We start from the raw sequence: 26044 nt of genomic DNA, 5'->3' as shown, positions 1-26044 counted from the left end.
GTATTATTTTAATAGTATAAGTGATTTTTTAAATTTATTAAAGTGTTTTTTAAATTTTATCAAACATATAGGATGTTTTTCAAAAACAACTTTTAGGATAAAAATGCTTTTTATAATTATTATCAAACAAACTCTTAATCTTATAAAAAACCAATTCAAGCATAAATATTTATTAAAAATTGTGAAATTTATCCCATTGAATAAACATATTTTACATGTTTAAAACATGCTATATTTACAAAATCCATGTTTAAAACAAGACTATATACACAAAAGTTTCTCTCTCTTTGCTTGGTCAATATGTAGGATCAAATTATTGATTATTTTTTTAAAATAATGCCCTAATATGAATTTCATATATCCATAATAATTTCCAAACTGGTCTACTTACTTTATCTCCATCAATCCACATCCCATAGAATTTACTTCAATTTAGGGAGAAATCACTCATTAGATAAAATTTAATTTGCTTCATTGCATTATTTAATATTTTGTAATTCCACTCAACAAATGATTGTTGGCCATATTCTTCATTGCAATTGACCAATGGTCCACAATTATTATGTCAATACAATATAAAATTATTTGCTCTATTTATTGACATGATGACACCATGCATTGCTATGATGATACTTTCATATAATGATAAAAAAAGAAAATTTTTAAAAAGTTATATTAAGAATAATAAAAAGAAAAAGACTAATTACTCTCTCTATATATTAATAAAAAAATAGAAAACATTTTTTTTATTTCAAAAACAAAAAATAAAGTGTTTTTTTTATAACATATTTTAATTGTTTTTAAATAAAATAGTTTGTATTAGAGAGGTCGAGTTGGGTTAGGTTGGATTTTCTTAAATTTTTATTTAGGTTGAGGAGAAAACTGACTTAAATATTTTGAATCTATATGATCGGTTTCTCATTTATTACATGGTTATTATTTTATCAATAAGGATTTTTTTAAAAGTCTTAATATATTTTGTTTTCTTTATTTTAATTTTTTTTTATTTTGAAATATCTTTGAAATTGTGTGAAATATTAAGATAGAACATATTTGGTTTTAAGTTTAACTAGAGTGCTGATTTCATAGGAATCGAAAAAAGTCTGATTAGATTGCTGATTCTACATATATCGAGAAACGTGATTATTTAGATCATATCATATGTATATTTAAGTTTTATTATTTTGTATCAAGTTTGATTTCTTATTTTGTATATATTTTCATTGTTTGTATCTAGTTATATTTTGTATATTTTGGTTTCGTGATTTAAATTTTTTTATTTACCTTTATATGTCATGCTTAGTGACCGGTTTGATATTTGTTAGCTTAATCAAAACATTTTTTAGAAAAAATGTGAAGAAAAGAAAAAAAAAAAAATAAAAATTTTAAAATTGATAATTTATTTTTCTATACTACCTCTAACTTATTTTATTTAGTTTAAAAATTTTATATAAATATTAATAATATATATTATATATATATATATATATTATATTATATATATTTTATTTTTTATTTTTTATTTTCTTTCCCAAAGACTTTTCGTAACCAAACATAGCACATCGCCACAAAATTTTCTGTTGATTTTGATGTGAATGAAAAATGAATAAATATGAAATGGTGGTCCATCACGCATTCAAAAATGCCCTTCGAATGTGGGGCCCACCTGAAACCCTAAATTAATGTCAATCCCATATCGCACTCTAATACGCGGGTCCCACTCCCCTGACACAAGTCACACGACCACTTTGTTCCTCTGTCAGTGGGCGCGTCCCTTTCACCTCCAGCGGAGGCGCGTGCCCCCTCTGTCACATTCAATGCTCCATCTTTACACCAGAATATATTACTCTTTTCTGCTTTCTAATTTATTTTATTATTTTTTCCGTTTTTCACTTTTTTTTTCTCTGTCTGCATCTGTGTAAGTGTCCTTTTTTAGGAAGTTAATGGCCGTTGGATACTCCTTGGGATGTGTGAGGAACAACAAACCAAGGTAGATGTACTCCTGAACACTACACCCGTTCTCACCCACCCACCTCTGAAGTCTGACCCATTAATCTATCGGAATATCAAATCATTTAATGTTACTTTTTAAAGGTCTAACACCTCCTCCCATTATTATTATTATTATTATTATTATTTAAAAAATGAAAAATGAAAATATAATTCTATTTCATAAAATAATTCCCCCCCTTTTTTTTAAAAAAGTTTTTTTTGATCCATTTAAGATTATATTAAGAATTTAAATATGTAAATTATTTTTTTAATTAAAAATATTTTAAACTTTAAACAAAATATTTCAAATTATAAGAAGAGATGAACTTTTAATAGATCCTATTATAATATTTCAAATATATTTAAATGAAATCACTAATTTTTCTTTTCACATCTAAAAAGTATTAATAATTTTATTTTAATTTTAATTATCCAAAGCTAACCTTTATTAGATAGTTTTAAAAAAACACTTACCATAAAAAGCATCAATTTGATGTCTAAAAGAAAAGAAAAGAAAAGAAACAAAACAAAATTTTAAATACATACAAATTTTTCATGTTAAAACATTAAAAACCTGTTTGATAATGATTTTAAAAAGTTTTTTTAATCTTTTTAGCATTTGAAAATTTTTATAAAAAAAAGTTATTTTTATGTGAAAAAAAGGTTTGAAAATACTTTTTAAAATCTCTTTCAAATAAAGGTTTAAGTTTAAAATATTTTATTTATTAAGTAAAAATATGAAAGAAAATTAAATACAATTAAAATTAAATAAAGAAATTATAAAATTTTAAATTATATAATCTTTATATAATTTAAAAAATTTATAAAATGAGTTTGAAAAAATGTATAAAAATAATTTGTTAATTTTAAATTAAATTTTATTTTATTTTTATATTTTTCCTCTACTTTCCTTTCCTAACATTTTCCATCCAATTTTTCAAAATAATTTTATAAAAAAAAATTATAGATATCTTCTATTTTTAAAAATTATGTTAAAGAATTTTAAGGTAAAAATAGAAAATATAAAGGTTATCAAATAGACATTAATTAATTTAATTTATTTTTTTAATTTATAAGAATTATTAAATTATGGCATGGAGAAAAAAAAGGAAAAAAAAGAAAAGAAACTGAAAAAACCGAGTGACAAGGACAAAAGGAAAATCAAATTTCCATTTTTTTAATTGAAAAACACATTTTTCGACAATTAATTATTGCTGCAATAATTTCGAACCTAAAGTTTCCTCCTCGCGATATATCGCGATCAGATGACTCTATTTTATCGTATCGCCGACAACTATCATTTTCATTGGATTATCTCATATCGGAATCAAGAAGCGGATCACGTGATATAATACTTACCATAACTGACCACTGACCGATGGTACTTTCGTAATTTACTCCAAAGCTCAGACCCAAACTCCAGAACTCACGTCCGAGAAATCTTGTCGTTTCTTCGGAGATCTGAGAGGACTGAAAATCGCTGTCTTAATTTTTCCACTCTCTTCCTCAGCTGTACGTCTTGCCTATTTTCTAAGCCGTTGGATTAAATGCTAAATTTTTTATTTCCTCATTTTCAAATATAAAAAGTTATAAAATAAAAGAAGGAGAAAATCGTTGATATTTTGTTTTGTGGTTTTTTAACCGATGAAGGTGTTCATCATTCATCAAGGCGATCGAACGGCTTTAAACACAGAGCAAACGTACACCTCAAAAAGTGGGAAAAACATTTTCTCCCGACCCGAGCGGAAGGACAGCTGTCTACTAGAGATTCCGCGCCGATAAACTCGACAAAATGTAGCCGGCTAGAAGGGCCCACAAGACTGTACTTATAGTATAAGTACAGTGGCTTTTCAGAGGTCACCAACAACTTATCAGTGGATATGTCGACTGACTTATCTAGGTTCCCATATCTGTCTCCCTCTTCCTATATATAAGACTCCATTTCTGTGTGTTTGATGGCAAAATATTTTTATTTTTGTTTTAGAGAAGGTAGAGAGAAGCAGTCTAGAGAGAGAAAGTAGTGTTTCTCTCTCCTCTTCTTCCTGTCTCTCTGTTATTTCTCTCCAAATCCATCTTCTCTTTGTTGGCTTTTCAAAGGTAAGCTTCTCTAATCTTCTCTTCCTTGGAATCTAGACTTTAACTCCTTGCCTTTTTTTTTTTTTCCCTTTTTTTTTTTTTTTCATCTTGACTTGCTTTTGTTTGTATCTTTGATTCTCATGGTTTAAAGCTCCTTTTTTTTTTTTTTTTGTGCGTCTCTGATCCTGAAAAAACCCCTAAAATTTTGACCTTTTCATATGATTTTAGCCTCCAAATGATGATCTAGTTCTGGTTAGAGTTTCTATTTTCTTGTGTTTGGTTTTGTGTTTAATCTTAAATTGGGGAGTTGTTGAAGCTGACCCAGTTGTTGTTTTGTCTTTATTTTGTTTGTTTTGCGCAGATCTAGTGTTATTTTTTGTGAAATTTGTTGATTTGGATACCAACAGGGGGCCAAAACGATGTCGTCTCTCAGTAGAGAGCTTGTGTTCTTGATCTTACAATTTCTTGATGAGGAGAAGTTTAAAGAGACTGTTCACAAGTGGGTTTTTATTTTTTATTTTTTATATTTATATATTTATTTTATTTTTGTGACTTGTGATATAATTTTCATTTTTTGGGGGTTTATGGTGATTTTGTGCTGATTTGGTTTTATTATATGGGTTATTTTTTAAATAGGCTTGAACAGGAATCTGGGTTTTTCTTTAACATGAAGTATTTTGAGGATGAGGTACATAGTGGGAATTGGGATGAGGTTGAGAAGTACCTCTCTGGTTTTACGAAGGTGGATGACAATCGGTATTCAATGAAAATCTTTTTCGAAATTAGGAAGCAGAAGTATCTTGAGGCATTGGACAAGTAAGCTTGCAATTTTTGGAAATGTTACATTACATTTTCCAATTTTTTTTATTCTTTTCTGAAAATTTATTGCACCATACAATTGTATGGTAGAACTGTATGTGAATTGGGAACATTTGCATCTTTAATAGGCATGATCGGTCCAAGGCGGTAGAAATATTGGTAAAGGATCTAAAAGTTTTTGCAACATTTAATGAGGAGCTCTTCAAGGAAATCACACAACTCTTGACATTGGAGAATTTTAGGTACGTGATTTATGCTAAATTATGTAAAGCCTCACTTTCACATGGTTGTTGTCGTAAATGTTGCCAACATGGGTTTGCTGTATTGAAGGGAAAATGAACAACTCTCAAAGTATGGGGATACAAAGTCTGCTAGAGCAATTATGTTGGTTGAGCTCAAAAAGCTTATCGAAGCAAATCCCTTATTCCGTGACAAGTTGCAGTTTCCTCACCTCAAAAATTCACGGTTACGGACTCTTATTAACCAAAGGTACCTCAATTTTTTCTTCTCTACATGCTATTTCATTGAATTTAAGTAGATTTAGTTTGGACTCACCTTTAAAATAAATTAGTGGTGTTTTATCTTGGAAATGAAGTCATTGTACCGTTTCTTGAGTATCATTTGAAATGACTATTCCTTTTCCATGGTATTCAAAGTGAGTAGTTTTTTTTGTATGTACATGACTATTCAATGGAAAAACAAAATGTGATGCTTTGTGCTTCACAGTAGAGGGAGTGTAGTACATGCGTCATTGTATAAGGGCACAGTGTATTTAAAACAGTGTAGGACCTTCTATATTCACATTACTACTCTTCATCAGCGTGGAGTAACTTTGATTCACTTCATACAATTCAGTCACATTTAGTGGGTTAAAAGAGAATTGATTTTCTAATACATGCTGCAGCTTGAATTGGCAACATCAACTCTGTAAAAATCCAAGGCCAAATCCAGATATAAAAACTCTTTTTGTAGACCATACATGTGGACAACCAAATGGTGCACGGGCACCATCACCCGCAAACAATCCCTTGCTAGGATCCCTACCAAAAGCTGGAGGTTTTCCTCCTCTGGGTGCTCATGGGGTGAGTTATCTGTCTCAGTTTGTTTCATTAGTAATTTGTTTTTTACACTGGTTGTATGGCTCTCCTGATGTGCTTGAATTTATGTGTTCAGCCTTTTCAACCTACACCAGCACCTGTTCCTACTCCGCTTTGGATGTCCAATCCTTCTACTGTAACTCATCCAGCAGTTTCTGGAGGCCCTATTGGACTTGGTGCTCCATCAATCCCTGGTAATAGTTTCGATTGTCTTTCTTTTTGGCCCACATCCCATGTTTCAGCATCTTATGTTAATGAAATCATATTCCCTGCAGTTATTTTTCTTACCCATTATGATTGTTTCATTGCCTTGTATAGCTGCTTTGAAGCATCCTAGGACTCCTCCAACTAACCCTTCTGTGGACTACCCATCAGGGGATTCTGAGCATGTTGCCAAAAGAGGAAGACCTATGGGAATTTCTGATGAGGTAGTGTGGTTTGGGCTCTCACTGCACTCAGCTATGCAATTATATCACTGGCTCTTGGTTTTTCTACACCTATTATTATAATTATGTCATCTCCTTGTTTAGTTACTTATTCTCATGATGTTTCTTGATTTGTGTGTAGGTGAATCTACCTGTTAATGTGTTGCCAGTGACATTCCCAGGGCATGGTCATAGTCAGGCTTTTAATGCGCCTGATGATTTGCCCAAGACTCTAGTACGGAATCTGACTCAGGGGTCATCTCCGATGAGCATGGATTTTCATCCCATACAACAGACTCTGCTTTTAGGTCTGCCTTTTCTGGAGCTTATTTTTCTTATATAAGCTTTTGGTTTGCTACTTAATATGGTAATTGGTTGGTTTCTGTTTTTTCTAAGGCTTTGGATGCTTAAACTAGAAATTAACTTTTGAGTATTCTCAATTGGTGCTTCAGTTGGTACCAGTGTTGGGGACATAGGGTTGTGGGAAGTTGGTTCTAAGCAAAAATTGGTTTCAAGGACCTTCAAAGTATGGGATATTGGTGCATGTTCAATGCCTCTTCAGGTATGTTCCCTGTCCAGATTATACACAATTGGACCCTGTACTCTTAATATTTGTTCCACTGGAATGTGCAAAAACATTAACTTATCCTGGTGATGTTCAGGCAGCACTAGCTAAAGATCCAGGTGTCTCTGTTAACCGCATAATCTGGAGCCCGGATGGTTCTTTGTTTGGTATGCTTTAGAATGTTAGGATGCATCAATATAGGCATTATGATTTTTTTTAGGCTCAAAGTGGAGGAGTATTTAATGTGTCCTTTTCCTTCAAAAACCAGGAGTTGCATACTCTAGGCACATTGTGCAAATATATTCTTATCATGGTGGTGATGATGTACGGCAGCATCTGGAGGTACATATAGTATTGAAACTCTTTCTGGATTTTTTGCTGCACTTGAGTTTGCAATCCTAGTGACACTGATTTTTCTTATCTAGATTGATGCTCATGCTGGTGGAGTAAATGATCTGGCATTCTCTCATCCAAATAAGCAACTTTGCGTTATAACCTGTGGTGATGACAAGACCATCAAGGTTGGTTTGTCATTCTTGCTTTATTAAATATTTAATTGTTTAAATAGCAGGAAAGTTGCAATTCTTTCTAATATGTTGGGATTGTAGGTGTGGGATGCCACTAATGGAACTAAACAGTATACTTTTGAAGGCCATGAGGATGCAGTTTATTCTGTCTGCCCCCACTATAAGGAGAATATTCAGGTAACAAGTCCATTAGCTTTGGCTATTCTAAGTTTGTCATGTTTTTTCGCCTTCCTGTAACTACTTTCTTCTGTCATCCCTCGGTCCTGATGTTCTGTTTGTGCTTTTATGCTGCAGTTTATCTTTTCAACAGCACTTGATGGGAAGATAAAAGCATGGTTATATGATAACTTGGGATCTCGAGTTGATTATGATGCTCCAGGTCGCTGGTGCACAACAATGGCTTACAGTGCAGATGGTACAAGGTTGGTTTACTCTACCCATTTGCTAGTGCTACAAGTCCTCATCATTTGTTGGTGTGCCAATCAGAATTATTGATGAGTATTTTGGTGTTTACCTTTTCTTTCGGGTGGTGGGTTTTCATATTTACAGGCTCTTTTCATGTGGAACAAGTAAGGATGGGGATTCATATATCGTTGAATGGAATGAAAGTGAAGGGGCAGTTAAAAGGACCTACCAAGGGTTCAGGAAACGTTCTTTGGGTGTTGTGCAATTTGATACAACTAAAAATCGGTTTTTGGCTGCTGGCGATGATTTCTCTATTAAATTTTGGGATATGGACAACACTCAACTTCTAACAATCCTTGATGCGGAAGGAGGGCTTCCAGGGCTTCCTGTAAGTTGATTAAATTGAAGTGAAATGTAAGAAAACATTTTTAAAACAATGCAAATGGCCTAAATCATTCATCTTTGCTTTTCATGATTTCTAGGCAAGCCCACGCATTCGCTTCAACAAGGATGGCACTCTCTTGGCTGTTTCTGCTAATGAGAATTCGATTAAAATCTTGGCTAATTCTGATGGTCTTAGATTGTTGCGCACATTTGACAATCTTTCTTATGATGCTTCAAGAGCATCTGAATCTGTGACAAAGGTAGGTCTGTTTGATGATTATGAGTTCTTGTGGCACATCACTCCACTCCATTATGCAATAAATCCTGCTGCTGAACATGTATTATTTCATGCAGCCTGCCATAAATTCAATTTCAGCTGCTGCTGCTGCTACTAGTGCTGGACTAGCAGACAGAGGTGCATCTGTGGTTGCTATTGCTGGAATGGTGTGTTAACTAGCTGTGTTCTCTATATCCGCTAAACCATGCTAATTTTGAATATGTGCATCGTTTAAACTAACATTTGTCCTTTAATCTCACTTATTTATTTATTTATATTTTTTATTTAATGCTGATTTAAAATATCATGGTTTCTTTTATATAAATTGAACCTTGTGTCATGACTTTATGGTTATCCTGTTACTCAAGTAATGTATAATTAATTTTGTTAGAATGGGGACGCCAGAAACATGGGGGATGTGAAACCCAGATTAGCTGAAGAAACAAATGACAAATCAAAGATTTGGAAGCTCACTGAAATCAATGAAACGTCGCAGTGTCGGTCATTGAGGCTTCAAGAAAACTTGAGAATAACAAAGGTATGTTATTTGTTTGCTGGATTTCTTCTTGAGAAATACTGATCAGTTTTTTTTTCCTCCTCTTTCCTCTGAAATCTTTTGCTTCATTTATTGTACTGATGTTTTGAATTCACTCTTGTTTACACCAAGCTAGATTGCATTTTTCCCACTTATACAAGCTGCTGCAGGTTTCAGCAAAGCTTTATATGTTTTTATAACTTGGCTTTTGATCTGTATAGATGAATCCATACATCTAAGTTCACCTTAGATTACCGTCTCTTCTTGGTGCTGCATCTTTTCTTTTATCCAATGAACCCACAAAGACATTATCTGCTGTCATAAAGCCCATATAGACATCTAGCCTTGTTGGTGTCCCTTAAATTTTCCTTTTATCTCAATTGATACTCAACAGATAAGTAACTTAGAATATTTCTCCATTTCTCCATCCCTCTCAAATTTTGTATGGAAGTGTCCTCTATAAGCTCACCTAAAAGCAGAGTGCTTCAACAGAACCTGTTCTTCTTTACGCCTTAAATCTGTACTTGCAGGGACCGATGTTTCCTATTGCAACTTTAATTGTCAAGGTTTTAGATTTCAGCTGAGACTTTATTGTTTATAGAAAGTAGAACTAATTCATAAAGATTTACAAGACAAGAACAAAACCTTACATACTTCATGTCTAATTTGAAATTCTGTTACCTCAAAAGTGGATTAAGTGGTGGATGTTCTGTGTGGGATTTTTGGAAGTTTAAAACCATAAGAAGTGATAGCTTCCAGAAGTTTAGAACCATACAGAGTGAACATCCATATGTTTTCCTGTTGGGACATTGCTGTACTAGTTGCAAAAGAGTAGAGCCCTCAAATGGTGGTGTATAGTATGGTTTTTATTTCTGCACTGGTGCTTTTGACAATGCAAGTATTGGGAGAAGAATTTGTGGAGTTAGGGAGAGTTCAAAGTTTCCTCTGAACTCCCTAAAAATACATCTTCAGAGTAAGCAACTATGTCGAACGCATTATCTGCTTGAAACATGATGTAAACTTTCCACTGTTTTCTTTTTCCATGACACAGGATCTAAATATCGCTATCATGGAGAATAAACCCAATTTGGGCATTGAATGAATAACATATTTCCTTGTTACTCTTTAGTATCTTCTGTACCCATAGCAAGTGTTTGCGGTTCTACAACCTAGAGCTAGTTTAAACTCTGGTTTGCCTTTCACTCTCAATCTGAGTTAACCGATGCCTAAAAATGTGCTATTTATTCATATTCTCAAGTTGGTGTAAATTAGAACAATTAAGATGTAGACAATATACAGGGACTTAAATTTTTTTTCCATTTTTAGCTTTTTTTTTCTCATGATTTTTATTTCATATCAATTTGAATCATGAATAAATTTGGTTTTATCTTTTTTTGATAGAACAATTATTAAATTAAATAAAGTCATGATGATTGAAATCCATCTTGATTCATTGGATTTTTCTCATCCCATATTGCATTTGCCTCCAACAAGAAAACAATGTCCTCATCAGCTTCTTCTTAATTGCTGCAGATATCAAGGTTGATCTATACAAATTCCGGTAATGCTATTCTGGCATTAGCATCAAATGCCATTCATTTTCTTTGGAAGTGGCAGCGCAATGATCGTAATTCGAGTGGCAAGGTACAAATAATCCAAGCCTCAATTTTAGGAAATGAGTTGTTGATATCTTCATAATAATAATAGATGCTTCCTTGTGTAGGCAACTGCCACTGTTTCACCTCAATTATGGCAACCAACAAGTGGCATTCTAATGACCAATGATGTTGCTGACACTAATCCTGAAGAGGCTGTTCCCTGCTTTGCTTTGTCTAAGAATGATTCTTATGTAATGTCAGCTTCAGGAGGGAAGATTTCCCTTTTCAATATGATGACATTTAAGGTAATGTATAAAAATAAATATTTTATTCTTGGATGTAGTTTCATGAGCATATAATTTGACCAATTTCTATTTCTTTGGACCATATGCAGACAATGACTACTTTCATGCCTCCACCACCTGCAGCAACATTTCTTGCTTTCCATCCTCAAGATAACAATATTATTGCTATCGGGATGGATGATTCTACAATCCAGATATATAACGTCCGCGTAGATGAGGTAGAGTACAGTTAATGGGTAGTTATCATACATCCCATATGTTAACAAGCAAGACTTCTTATTTGGATACCATTTTCTTGATGCAGGTTAAAAGCAAGCTTAAAGGCCACTCTAAGAGAATAACTGGCCTTGCCTTCTCTCATGTTCTTAATGTGCTAGTTTCGTCTGGAGCAGATGCTCAGGTTTTTTAATTTTTCTATTCTGATGTTTTGTCAGATTCCACCCTTTTTTTTTGTCAGTCAAAATGCTTTACTGATTTCCCTGTTTGCAGATTCCATCTTTTTCTCTTCTCTTGTTTTCTTTTTGGGTCAAAGAATCAAAATGTCAATTGTTTTTTTGTATGCACAATTAGGCTTATTTAATATAGTTCTTGAATCCATCAAAAATTGCAAAATCCTTAATATTTTCACTGTCTCCAAAATGATAATCTGGGCTTCTTTTTTGTCCTACCCAAATTGCTTTTCTCCACCTCTTGGATTTTTATGAACTTATTCACAAAAGGTTCCAATCCTTTGAAATTTGAGCAATTCTTCACACCAAATTGTTCCTGAATTTGACACTATTAATTGAAGTCGTTCTCTGTTTTGGTTCCTTATTGCGCCAAATAGAACTTTGATGATATTGTCTTATCATGTTACATCTTCTATGTCCAGCTTTGTGTGTGGAGCTCTGATGGATGGGAAAAGCAGAAGTCGAGATTCTTACAGGTTCCAGCTGGAAGGACATCAACAGGACAATCAGATACCCGTGTTCAGTTTCATCAGGACCAGACACATTTCCTGGTTGTTCATGAGACTCAGCTTGCCATTTACGAAGCAACAAAACTAGATTGTGTAAAGCAGGTACTCTTTTTCTCTAATCACATTCACTCCTCTGTTTCTTGCTTTCAGTTTCTTATGATATTTTTTTCTTCTTATTTTTCAGTGGGTTCAACGTGAAGCTGCTGCTCCAATATCCCATGCAACCTTCTCATGTGATAGCCTGCTAGTATATGCCAGTTTCTTAGATGCAACTGTCTGTGTATTCAGTGCTGCAAATCTCAGGCTACGATGTCGTATTAATCCTACTGCTTACCTTCCTGCCAGTGTCAGGTATTTACTTTGCTCTGTGGGCCAGGTGGGATTTATTTGAAAAATCTCCTTTATCTTGATAAAATGCTTTTAAGTTGGTTTGTTTCAATTATAATTATGTTGGTACAACATAGAAACACCCACATCCCATGGACAAGATGACAATTGAATTCCAATGAAGCATGCATCCATTTAAAGCATGGTAATTACAAGTAAAACTGTAAAGCATTTATATGAATCTTGCCTAGGTGCTCCATTTTGTATAGGGAAGCTCTTTGTTGATTGCTGCTGCTACTTTTACTGCTGGTACATGTCTGCATCCATCTAGAAGTTGGTGTATATTATAAGTCACATTAACACAGCCCTAGCATATACATATAGAAACATGTGACAAGGAAGTAAAACTAAATTTTAAAATAAATTCAAACTAGTGCTTTTTTTTTTTTTGTTGTCTTTTCACAAGTGTCTTTATTTCATGTTCTCCCCTGGTTGAGAAGCACTTGTGTGAAGCTTATCTTGTGACATATGATATTCCTCTATAACACTCTTATGAGCTTGCTTTTAGCACTGATGATAGAGATTTTTGTTTCTATTTTTCTTTTGAATCTTGAATGTGCACCAAAATGATAAATTCTTTACCGTATAATATGTTCAAATAAAATATATATCCTGCGAGTTGCTAATGAGTTTTCTCCGCCAATGTGAGACACCATCCACTAATTGTTGGTGGCTCCTGGATTATGGACTCCAAATTTATTGAACTTGCTGCTTCTTGTTCTTGTTCTTAAACTATATTGCTTCAGTCTGAGATCCTTGATTATGGGATATCAAATAATAGGTCCATTCTACATATAAGAATGTGCAATTATTGTCAATATCCTGTCCCTGCAATTATGTAGTCCATTTTGTTATGAGAGAATCAAGCTCTCTACCTCCAGCATGTGTGATTTCTGTTGTTGATTCCCACTAAAAAATTTCTGTCTGCAGCAATTCTAATGTACACCCCCTTGTGATTGCGGCACATCCACAAGAGCCAAATCAGTTTGCATTGGGATTATCTGATGGTGGAGTGTGTGTTTTTGAGCCCCTTGAATCCGAAGGCAAATGGGGTGTGCCACCACCTGTTGAGAATGGATCAGCTAGTAGTGTGCCAGCTACACCTTCAGTTGGACCTTCAGGTTCAGATCAACCCCAAAGATGATCAAACGGCTGCCAGAGCACAAGTTCTTTTACATGCTTGGCTTACTGGCACTCTAAATTTAGGTATGCTTTTGCCTGACTGGCTGCAATGTTTCTTAAAAACGATTATTTAAACCTGGACAAACCCATCTAGTTTCTCCATTAATTGAACTCCTCACCATGTTGATTCAACACCAAATTGGGTGGTTTGTAAATTTAGGGGAAGTATACACTGCTCCCATTCGAAATGATGGCTTAAAAAGGTTTATCAAACATGTGTCAGCAGTTGAACCAACATACTCTTCCTGGCCGGGTTATTAGCAGTCCAAATTTCCTAAAACCACCTTTGACTTTTTTTTTTTGTTTTTGCATTTTCTTTCTTTCCTCTTTTTATTTATTTTTTCTTATTCATGGGTGTCTTGATATTTCTTGTGCAGATTTTCAGGATATGTAATTTACTCAAGGATTGAAATCTGTTGATGTAGATCTAACTTATTGGGGTAAGGTTCTGCTTGAGGTAAATGCTGTAGAAGAATTAATAGTGAAATATTTTTTCTTTTTAAAAAGAAATTTCTTTGAGGAAGTCTTTCTTCTCTCTTCTTTGTTAACATTTTGCTTCAATTATTGAATAGTAATGCTGTTTTATGCATCGAACAGAGTCATGTCTGAAATGTACATTACTTGGATTTCCTTTCAGTCCTCTCCTCTTTTTATGAACTGCCACCAGTTGATAGCAAAATTCAATTTCAAGGGGCATCCAGATATGGTATATCAACTCTCTGTTTTTGGAATTGTAATTATACGTTCTATGAACAACTCCACTTTTTCTCCCCCTGTTTTGTCTTGCCAGTGTGGCTTAAGGTCTTCACCCTTGTTCCTTCCATGTCTAGAAGCTCCAAATCTGAAACTCTGTTTTGATATTCAGCCGGGGTCTTAAATATTTAGGGCGAAGTTAAAATGCGTGAGAAGGATAAATGTATTTGTTTGATGATCTTTCATTGATCAGGTGAGCACAATGGCCCCTAGAGTAGAGCAACCATAGGTGGGTCTCACCCAAGGTGGAGAGTGCCATCTAGTCTCAGTACTGAAATTCAAGTTCCTTTTGTACAGTGAGATCAACACCTTTTAAGTTCACATAAAGTTGACCTTTTTCCAGTTGGAATGGGTGGAAAATTAGCTAGAGCAAGTGAAATCTATATGCTCTTACAAACATGATTAAGCTTAAGCCCATGGTAAAATATGCAGATCCAAGTGATAAATATGAGTGCTAATCATAAGCTCTTTTGTTGATAGCACTTTTTGTAGATGATAAGTTAGTATTTTAAGAAGTCAAAAGCTATTTTTTAGGTTTATTAAGAGTTTTTACATGTGTTTGGTTAATTTTGTTCGAAGAGTTTATGGTTATAAAAAAGATTTTAATATGAAAGTCGGGAAAATGATATTTCAAATATAAATTTTATTTTGATAATGGAACTTTTATAAGACCAATATTACCTTTTAAATGTATGAAACCATCCCAAACGAGGCCTTAGTTTCAATCAATTAATCCCCACAAATTTTAGTTATAGACAAAAACATGGAAATAATATGGTTATAGTCTTAGTAAGAACAGTTACAAAATTTGAGATGTAATAAATTCAATAATTTGAAAAAAAAAAAAAAAAGAGAAAAATTATATATAAAGAAAAATTGACAAGAGTAGGCAAAATTTGTGTAGCTCAAATATTCTATTTTCTAGATAAAAATTAATAATTATAAATATCTAGAAGTTTGTTTAAGAGTTTTGGTAGGGTTTGACTTACTGTGGCAATAAAAATTGTCCCCCATGCTCAAGTGTTTGCCCGGCCTGTTTGACCCTGTGATTTATTAATAAAAACAAAAAAATTGTTTTGAAATTTTTTTAACATTGTTTATTGTTTTTTAAAAATAAAGTGAAATAAAAAATAATTTTTAAAGAATCAAATAGAAGTTTTTTTCATTAAATTTTTTTTTAAAATAAAAGGAAAATATAGATCCATTCAGTTTTTTAACTTAAAAATAATTTTTAAAAATAAGTTTTAGAAAATATGGGCAAACTTGCTCTTAAATTTTATTTTTATTTTTTAGTTTTTTACTTTTAGCATTAGTCAAATAAAAAACTCCTTTGTCCTGACCAATAAAAAAAAAGTGTCAATTACCAAATATTAAAAAAATCAACACCTATTGGAGAAAGTTATAATAAATATGAATTTCACATAAGTAATTGAGAAATCAAAAATAAAAATAAATATAAGGATTATGTTTATGATATTTAAAAAAAGTAATAGAGATGAAATAAAAAATAAAAGAAAGATAGATTGAAATGGTAGACATATAGAAAATTTTCGTCTGTGATCAATGACAAAATGCCACCAAAACTTGGCGAAATATTATCGATACTTCAGGTTTTGGTGGACCCCTGTAGAAAATATTATGGGATGTATCGAATGGTTGAAATTTCCAACCATTTTTGGATTTCTTTTCCCGATTTATCGTTTTTTTTTTCGATTCAACCTTGTTCTTCTCGGTGAAAAGCTAGCTTCCATCCACTTGGGTAACCATGCTGTGGACCCCGCATTTCGGCTCATGCGTTTCCCACTCGATGGCGAGCTCGATTTTATTTCGAAAAAATTGATTTTTTATTGATTATTTGAAAATGACTTGGAGTCGCCACTTATTTTTGTTTTATTTTTAAAAGGGTAAACAAAATAAGAAAGAAAACCCTAAGTGTGACTCCTTACATATTATATAATATAGTATATTGACACGTAAATTTTGTATGCATTTATGAAAAATAAAATTTTAATAAACAAATTAATTTAATTATCTTATTTTCAAATTCCATTTAATTTACAATTGAAAATCCAAAAATCATGAGTTGAATGCCAAAGATATATAAATATGTAAATAAAATTATAAATATTTTTAAATAGAAAAATAATCACACATATATATGTAAAGTAGATATATAATCATTTTACTATTAAATCACACATATAAATATTCATATATTAATTTCTTTAATAAAATAATTTTAATATATGTATTATTGTCTCACCGAGATAAGATTCCTTCATTCAATAGTGTTGTGGAATTACATTAATATTCATTTTAGTACTAAAAGAAACCATTATAGTGTAATATTTATAAATTATTGACATGACATTTAATTAAATTAAATAATTAATGTAAATTAATATTAAATGTACATTTAGAAAATTCATATTTCTTATCAATACACATGATATTGTTGCTAAATATCACAACTTATATTATACATGTATTAATTCATTCAACAAAGCGATTTCAATATATTTATTATTGTTTCTTTATCACTTTGAAGTTTTTCTAAATGTTTTTACGAGTTTTGATCAATTTTTGTTATATTGATATTTTTTGTCAAAATTTTTGTTGATATTTTTCAATATATTTGTAAAATCCTTCAATTGGTATATTTGTAAAAACCGATATTTTCATATCATGAATTAACTTGTTGTGTTTACCATTTTGATGAGAGCTGACATTAAATGTTTCTTAATCAACCTATACAATACTTCAATACCTCAAGACATATAAAGTTGCAAAAGTTAGAGATGAATAAGGAGTAATAAGTTGAGCTTTTATCATATAAGACCACTTTACTAGGATTCATTGGTCCTAGTGCTTAGTGCCTGGCCAAATGAGGGTTCATAACACTTTCACCTACCTTTAGAGGAGCCTCACTAAACTATTGAAGGTTGCTGAGTTTATTGAGGATATAAGCAATTTACCTTTATGACTAGAAAGTTCTATTGAACTATATGTACTCACGTAAGGGGTCATTTAAGAACAATGTGACACTATGCTAGAACTACTAACTTATTATCCGATTAATAGAATGGTAAAATGGATGAATTGATATGTAAAAGAGGGTGGTGTTGGTCCAACTTCCTTCTTTTTAGCTTTAATGGAAGGAAAAGAGAAGGAAACTAGAAAAGGTAAATAGTGAGAGTGACTTCCCTTTCCATCTTCAAAATACAATTTTTACTCCTTTCGTTGGCCAATCCTTTCAAGGTTTGTTTTAAATTTTAGATTATAATTATACCTAAGCATTGTGTAGGTGCACTTAGGATATTAGAGAAAAACAAATGGGGTTTTGACGGGGTTATATATAGAAGATAAGAGGGTTATGCTATGATGTCCCACATCGGATAGGGAGAATGTTTCTGGTGCTATATATGTAGGGACTCCTTTCAACTAAATAGACGCGTTTTAAAGCCGTGAGGGCCCCATTGGGCAAAAAGCGAACAATATCTACATGATTGGGTGCGGGCCATTACAAATGGTATAAGAGCCGATCCCCGACCCCGGTGTGTGGGTTTGTTTGGCCCCGTAAGGGGTGTTTATTTGTTTGGCCCCCCAATTCTATGGGACACAACGAGGACGTTGTGTCTGCATGGGGGGGTGTTTGTGATGTCCCACATCGGATATGAGAGAATGTTCTTCGCGCTATATATGTAGAGACTCCTCTTAACCAAGTAGACGTGTTTTAAAGCCGTGAGGGCTCCCTTGGGCAAAAAGCGGACAATATCTACATGGTTGGGTGCGGGCCGTTACATATGCAGAGACCAGAAAGAATGTAAGGTAAAAATAGTGATTTTCTATGGCGATTGGTGAGACAATGTTAACGGGGACAATGGCTTGGAGAGGACATGGATTAGGAAAAGTAGTAGTTTTTGAAAGAAAGAGAAAATATCCAAAATGTCAATAGAGAGCTCTACTTATGAGAGAATGATTTTACCTTTTGAATAATCTTTTTTCTTATTATTAACTTACAAATATTAGAAAAAAAAGTAGTGAGATTGAGTTAGCGTATATAGCTGTGAGTTAGCGTATATTATATAACTATAAGTTAATGTATATTACACAATTTTGATTCATACAATTGTATCTTTTTTGTATAGTTGTTTATTATTATGCATAGTTGGCAATCCTAAAATAATCTTGTGCATCTTGTATAAATACCTTGAGATATATTGAAAAAGTATTCAACAATTTATCAAGTTGGTATCAGAGTTGGAGTAGGGAATTTCCGCTATTGCCTAGCTGACTCTTCTTCCATAGTTTTTTTCACCCTCTTCGTTACCATATCATGCATGTTTGCAAAAACAAATTTGAGTGTTTTTGACAACAAAAGGTCATCCATGGTGAACATTCATGAGACTACCTCTCCAACAATTTCTATTAAGTTGGATGGTTCTAATTATCTTGTTTGGTCTCAAATTTTAAAGATACATATTATTGGTAGAAAAAAGAAGGGTTATATCATAGGAAGGAAGATTGCACTTGTAGAGGATGACCCAAACTATGATGAATGGGAGGCCAAAAATGATCAAGTTAAGTCTTAGCTCATCAATTCCATGACTAACAAGTTGATATCACACTTTGTGCAATTTGGAATGGCTAAGGGGGTTTGGGACATAGTCAAGAGAAGTTATCTTGATGTCTTTGAATTCTTCTCAAGTATATGAACTGATGAAAAAATATTTTCAATCACACCAAGGTGGTCGGCCCTTTGTAGAATACTACAATGAGTTAAACTCAATATTCATGGAACTTGATTATCGAAGGCCCAATGATATGATAAGTGTAATTGATATTGAGAAACAAAGGAAACACATTGCTAAGGATCGGGTTTATATATTTCTTACAGGTCTTGATCACAATTTGAATCAAGTTAGCAGTTATGTTTCAGTCAACTCTCCTTTACTAAGTCTAGAGGAAGCCTATTCACTAGTCTATCATGAAGTGTAGAGGTAGGTCACCATGGGAACATAAGATCACTCTAAGGTTTCTACAATGGCTGTCGATAAGAATAACACATGACCAATATGTTTTACTCCTTCTACCGACTCTTCTTCTTGCTTATAAACTCATTGCAAATAACACTAAACATATGGTAGATGTTTTTAGAAGAAGCATAATTATCCAAAGTATTACAAACTTAAGAAAACTTAAAAGAAGAACAAGAAATCTACTCAGGTTTCCTTTATCGACGCTACTCCTCCAACTTTTGCTTCTAAGGTTTCTCGATTATCTTCTTAAGAAGGTAATTTTGGTTTGACCTTTATTTCTATTGTCTTTCACACTTGGATATTAATTCAGGGGCCATTGATCGTATGACTAGTAATTCTTCCTTTCTTGACTCTTTAATGCTCTCACTTGTTAAGTTTGTTCAGGTTGCTAATGGAACTCCTATGCTAATTTCAGGAGCCAGGAATGTCTCACTTTCTCCCACACTCTCCATGTCCTCTGTCTTACTTGAGTCTAGTCTCTCTAATAGCCTTCTTTCCATTGGCAAGATTTCCAAACACCTTAATTATTTTGTAACCTTTCATTCTACTCATTGTGTGTTTTAGGACAATCTTACGAAGATAATGATTGGGATTGGTAAGGAGTGGGGAAGTCTTTACTACTTAGAGGGGGCAAGATAAAATTTGAATCTAATCGTGTTTTTCAAGTAGCAAAAGAGATGTTTGATAGAGAAAAGATTTTTTTTTTAATTTTTTTTTATTTTTTATGGCATTGTTGATTAGACCACCGATCTTTTTCTTATTTGGAATGTTTATTTCCTTAGTTGTTTTGAAATATTTTAGTTTCTAGTTTAAGGTGTGAACAATGCATTTATGCTGAAAATCATTGTGTACCTTTCAAAATAAGTCTTAATAAAAGTCTAATTCCTTTTACCTTTGTTTTTACAAATGTGTAAGGTAATTTTCTACTTCTTCTGTTTCTAGTCATATATACTTTGTATCTTTTATTGATGATTCTACTAGATTGAGCTGGGTATATTTGCTTAAGTCTAAGAATGATGTTCTACATATTATTCCTCAATAATCCAAAACGTTTGCTAGACAATTTAATACTTAGGTCTTAGTCTTTCACTCTGACAATGGTTGTGAGTTTTTGATTCAATCCCTTGTTGAATGGAATCTCCACTAGACAATGTGTACATATACACCATAATAGAACAACATAGTAGAGTGTAAACATCAACACATTCTAGAGGTGGCCTAAGCTTTATGCTTTACTATGCATGTCCCAAAACGTTTCTAGGCTAAGGTTATCAAGAGTGTTGTATTTCTCCTCAATCAAATGCCTGCTCATGTCATTGATTATCAAAGTCCTTTGTGAATGTTATCACGATTTCACCCTATTTCTTCTGCTTTGAATCTTTGTCTTAAAGTTTATGGTTATTTATGTTATACTTATATACACTCTCATCAAAGGGATAAGCTTGATCCTCGTGCTCTTAAATGTGTCTTTCTTGGCTACTCTAATTCTTAAAAGGGTTATAAATGCTTTCATCCTCTTACAAGAAAATACTATGTCTCCACGGATGTCAACTTCTGCAAACCAGAGTATTATTTTTGTGGGAATGTGTTTCTAATTCCTCTTTAAAGGGAGATTAATAGTAAGGAAGAGGAAAGGTTATGGTTAGAAGAGAAGAGATTATGGATTTTAGGTTAGGGGAAGGATTCAACTGATTTGCATAAGGGAAAGTCTTTAGATGCTTCCAACCTTATGACACTTGAGTTTGAATATGAGGAAAGAAAGTGTGAAAGACCAGATAGATTATTCTAATAAGGTTATACAAGGAAGAACAAAGATGCTAATGCTATACCTTTTCAAGGTTCCAATACTCCTATTAATGATATTACCATATCATTAAATGACTCTTCCATCGAGACTAATCCTAAGGTACATGTTCCTTCACCTGTAACTTCTGAAACATTTACCTTGAATCCACGAGTTGGTAATCAAGGTATGAGATATCCTCTCATGATGGTAAAAAACTTGATAGGTTAGGTTTCTTAAAATCATCTTTTAATGTTGTCTATCTTATTTTAATTTCATCTCTTATTGTCGTCTATCTAAGACTCACCTTGCTTTTGCTCTTCAGTTATCCTTTGTGTTTATTTCTAGTCATTTTTAGGGGTTCTTTGAAGATCATATATAGAAGTTTGCTATGGTAGAAGAAATGAAGTCTTTCTAAAAGAATTCTACTTGGGAGATGGTTGAGCTCCCTTAGGAAAAAAAGATAGTGGGAATTAAATGACTGTTTTCAGTAAAGTACAAGTTAGATGGGACAATTGATAGGTACAAAACTTGATTGGTTGCAAAGGGACATACTCAAACTTATGGAATTAATTATCAAGAGACTTTGCCCCTGTGACTAAGATGAACACTGTTAGAGTCATATTCTCTCTTATGGTTAATTTGAATTGGACATCACCATAGTTTGATGTGAAGAATGCCTTTCTCCATGGTGCTATGTTAGATAAAGGCATACATGGATCCCCCTTTAGGGTTTACACCAAAAGGAGGCAAGGTATGCAAACTAAAAAAGGCTTTATATGGGTTAAAGCAACCACTAAGGGTATGGTTTGGAAAGTTGAGGTACTCGATGAAAAAGAGTATGGTTTTAAACAAGCTATGGTAAATCACACTCTAAATAATAAGAGAAATGGTGATGACATTGTAATGCTTATTTTTATTGTTGATCATATGGTTGTTACAAGTAGTAACTCTAGAAAAATAGTGAAGCTTCAAAGCTATCTGGCTAAGGAATTTGAAATGAAAGACTTGGGTGCTCTAAAATACTTCTTGCGTATTGAGTCCAAGCAAGGACTTTTATTTTCATAACAAAAGTATACATTAGATCTCTTTTTGAAAGTGGTAACTTCGATTGCAATCCTGTAGATATTTCCATTGAGATAAATCATGACATGTCCATCTATTCTCATCAAATTCCAATTAACAAAGAGAGATAACAAAGACTAGTGGGAAAATTGATCTATCTAACCCACACTAGACCTGACTTGTCATATATGTTGGGATAGAGCCTTAAAAAATAAGACATGATGTAACAAAGTTAGACTTGAGCTTCCACTTTATCTATTTATTGTATGCATTGATATTGATTTGAGCATTCAGACTCATATAATTTATATTATACATGACTTGGATGCATCAAGAATTGCACATATGATATAAGTCATGGGTTCCTTGCAAGATGAAAAATAGTTCATAGTCGGTTCATTAGTTTGGCCAATCCGATAGAGACTATAATGCACTACCTCCTAATTTGAGGGATAACTTGTCTTGGCCATAGGGATGAGGCTCCCATGGTGAGTGCACTAGTGTGTACGGTTACACATTTGACATAACTATGTTGAGTCATGATGTAAGGCTATCGAGTGGTTACAACTATTGGTATTGAGCCCTAGAAATCATGACATGATGTAATAGATAAAAATTCATTTATAAATTTATTTATTTATGCTTCTAGTTTTTTATTTTATTATCACTTTATGCATTGATTGGACTCTTTGAGCATACATCCCCCATATTAGTTGCATTATACATGACTTTGGTACATTAGGAATTACATAGAAGACCCAAGTCATGGGTTCCTTGTAGAGTGATGAGTTGTCCATAGTTGGTTCATGGATTTGAGCAATCCATTTGAGATTATATTACATTATCTCCCAATTGGAGGGATCATGACTTGTCTTGGCCATTGTGTCACACTAGATAGGACCTACGGCGAATCATGACGTAAGACTATCAATTGTCATGATTTACTAAGCTACTATAATACATGAACTCTCAACCTTGAGAGGATATTGAGCTTGTGCCAAATTTAACAAGAGACTTTGACCTATGGGTGAGACCTTAAAGTGGTCATATATCCCTATGGTATTGGGTCACTACTGATGAAGGTCGATGAAAATAAGTATTCTCAATAGAGGCACCATGATATCTCATGGATTGAGATAGTATGTCCTTGCATAATCCAAAGTGAGAAAACAAAGGCTATGCTTAGTTAAGAAAAACACCCAAAAGGGGGGGGGGGGTGAATTGGGTTTTTAAAATCTTTTCAATCACAACAAATTCAAACACAATATAAGCAAAGTAAAGAGATAGAGTTTAGAGAATTCAAACTCGGGTTTATAGTGGTTCGGCACTTCCTTCCCTACATCCATTCTCCTTAACCTCCTAACTGAGTGAGGGTTCCACTAACTTGAAGCTTCAACCAAGCTTCCAATCTTCTTACACTTGGATTCCGGCTCCAATGGGCTCTTACACAACCTTTTCAAGATTCAACCCTCTTGAAGGCTTTAACACTCAGATTGTTAGAAGATATAATCACTCAACCTAGCTTAAAGATGACTTAAATACAAGACAAAGCTAGGATGACACACAAGAGTGCACTAAAGGATATGCAAGTGGTGATTTAATGCACTATAAAGGAAATGAGAGCTTTTTATCAAGAATAGGTAGGTAGGCTATTGAATGCAAGTGTTCTCTTTTCAATAAATGAAGTGGAACTCTCAATTTATAGGTTCTTAAGCTAGGAGTCAAAAACAACAAAAGGTAACCTCGTCCGATCGAGCTAGGGGTCGACCGGTTTACTAGCCGTTGGAGCATTTAATGCATGACAGGTTACCGTTGCCTCAACCGGACCTCGACTGGACCTCGACTGGTAAGAGAAACACCTCGATCGGGAAGAGAAGGCTACTGGGAGAGAGAGAAGGTTTTTGACCTTCCTGACGTCTTCGACCGGACGACCACAACCGGTCGACCGGTTCCTCAATCGGTTGAGCCGGTTGGCCATAGCCTTGACCGGTTGAGCCATTTTGGCCCCGAAAACCTATTTTTTTTATTCCTTTCTTTTCTAACACTTAGGCAAGGTCTTTAGGTAAATTATTAAGCCAATTATAAAACATTTTGCCTAAGGTACATTAGTTAGAAACTTGGGTTTTAATGAAATCGAAGTTTTAAAGAATAAATCGAGTTTTCTAAGATGCATGAAACGTATGAAAATCCTAAGTTCACAAGTCTTCCAAGCGTCTCGATCTTGTATCCATTTGGTCATTTGATGAATTTTCGAGTTTATACCTGAGATTCTTAAATATTTAAACCAATTAGTCACTTAACCATGATTTGTTATCATCAAAACCCGATTAGGAGAACCATTGGGCTAACAATCTCCCCCTTTTTAATGATGACAAACCTTGGTTATCTAGGAGAGAAGAAAAATCTCCCCTTCAAACCAATCATGGATCAATCAAACGATTTTTAATAGGAAGCAATGTAAAACACGAAAATGAACAAGGGATCATAAAAATATCATATCATATATATATGGAAACGAAACCTCACATGTACAAACAAGATAGATATGACTATGATGACAATGACATGCATGAGGGTCTCCTAGATCCTATAAATTTCTCCCAATTTGGCAACATAAAAAAGAAACGGAGGGGGATGTCTAGATAGTCTCAAGGCTGAGGGGGTGGAGGAGGAAACACAGAGCGGAGGTAAGCCATCATCTCTTCATGCTGACTCGCCTGACGACTCTCAATACGATCAATGCTCTGCTGGAGATGCTCGAATGTAGCCTGCTGCTGATCCATACGCTCCTCTATGCGCTCAAATCGCTGCTGGAAGTGATCAAACCGAGAAGTGACTCCAGTCTAATACTGATCCATGTGCTCATCCATAGAGTAGAAACGAGAGTCATGGACTAAGGCAAGCTCCTCCATATGAGTCCTAAGGGAGTTGATATAAGCGGAGACATCCATCCAAGGCGCATGATCAGGAGCGTGAGGTGCCTGAGATGGTAGCTCGGTAAATGATGGCTCAGATGATGCTCCTGCTATGAAAGACGGCTCAGTCATCATAGGCTCTGAGAAGGTAGCCTCAACATGAATGCCCTATGACTGAGGTAGAGGCGGAATGTCAAGCTCGGGCTCCCTCTACTCAAAGTCCCTCTGAGGGTCTAACCCATCCTCCATCTCTCTGATTTCGGCCTCTTCCTCTGTTCTAAGATGCATTTGATCCTGTCCTTGGGCCTATCGCTCAACTTTCCGAACCCAAGAGCCATCAGTGCTTTCTCGAACTTCATGCGCCTCAAAGACTGCTCATCATACGTGTCATAGCTCGTGGGGGCCTCGAAATCCGTCTCTCTACTCAAGTCGACCCCGACATCCTTGAATACTTGGGTAAGGAAGCAGCCGTAGGGGAGTACTCGTGTCGTGCTCTCAACGCAAGAGATCATATGCATCATAATCAAATATCCCACGTGAATCTATCTCCCGGTGAGGATCGAGTCCACAATAAAAGCCTCAAGGTAGGAGACCTCGTCTCGATGTCCTCCATGTGGCAATAAAATGGAGCATATCATGTGGTAAAAGACTTGGCTAGGCACGGTCAGGCTATGTGCCGATGGTTTGCCCATCCCCTTGGCATCTGCGAGTCCGCACAACCTTTGAATAACCTCTCTAGGCTCGAATCCCGGCACAATGGGCCACGCCTTGGCCTCATACACTTGGAGTCTAACCGAAGGGATGTCGAGAATGCGGCAGATACTCTTAGGACTCAATCTGATCTCAACTCCCCTCATAGTGGACAATACGGGTCCTCTAAGCCCATAAGTCACCCGGGAATAAAAAGCCCACACCAGAGTCAGGAAGATCGGCTCAAAAATTGTTACAACTAGCAGC

General features: G+C 34.2%; 1 protein-coding gene across 2 annotated transcripts; it reads left to right on the top strand.

The window, feature by feature from the left end:
• Nucleotides 1-4013: 4013 nt before the first annotated feature.
• Nucleotides 4014-14585, top strand: LOC117922064 (protein TOPLESS-like). 2 transcript variants are annotated; one of them, XM_034840064.1, is made up of 28 exons: nucleotides 4014-4089; nucleotides 4430-4567; nucleotides 4705-4884; nucleotides 5016-5129; nucleotides 5218-5376; nucleotides 5792-5969; nucleotides 6061-6178; nucleotides 6303-6412; nucleotides 6552-6717; nucleotides 6862-6971; nucleotides 7072-7141; nucleotides 7243-7316; nucleotides 7400-7495; nucleotides 7583-7678; nucleotides 7796-7923; nucleotides 8051-8294; nucleotides 8389-8550; nucleotides 8645-8734; nucleotides 8959-9105; nucleotides 10636-10746; nucleotides 10826-11005; nucleotides 11095-11223; nucleotides 11310-11405; nucleotides 11877-12065; nucleotides 12148-12314; nucleotides 13281-13556; nucleotides 13910-13972; nucleotides 14170-14585. In XM_034840064.1, exons 2-26 carry the CDS (start codon nucleotides 4488-4490, stop codon nucleotides 13492-13494), a joined length of 3408 nt encoding a protein of 1135 aa, XP_034695955.1. In that variant the 5' UTR covers nucleotides 4014-4089; nucleotides 4430-4487; the 3' UTR covers nucleotides 13495-13556; nucleotides 13910-13972; nucleotides 14170-14585. The 2 variants fall into 2 exon arrangements, with proteins under 2 accessions (XP_034695955.1, XP_034695954.1); XM_034840063.1 differs by lacking the exon at nucleotides 14170-14585 and having other exon boundaries at nucleotides 13910-14123.
• Nucleotides 14586-26044: the final 11459 nt, after the last annotated feature.

The sequence above is a fragment of the Vitis riparia genome, chromosome 9, assembly GCF_004353265.1.
Source record: "Vitis riparia cultivar Riparia Gloire de Montpellier isolate 1030 chromosome 9, EGFV_Vit.rip_1.0, whole genome shotgun sequence".
In the NCBI taxonomy this organism is placed as follows: domain Eukaryota; kingdom Viridiplantae; phylum Streptophyta; class Magnoliopsida; order Vitales; family Vitaceae; genus Vitis; species Vitis riparia.
Note: the sequence above shows the minus strand (reverse complement) of the source record. Positions and strands in the feature narration are given on the sequence as shown.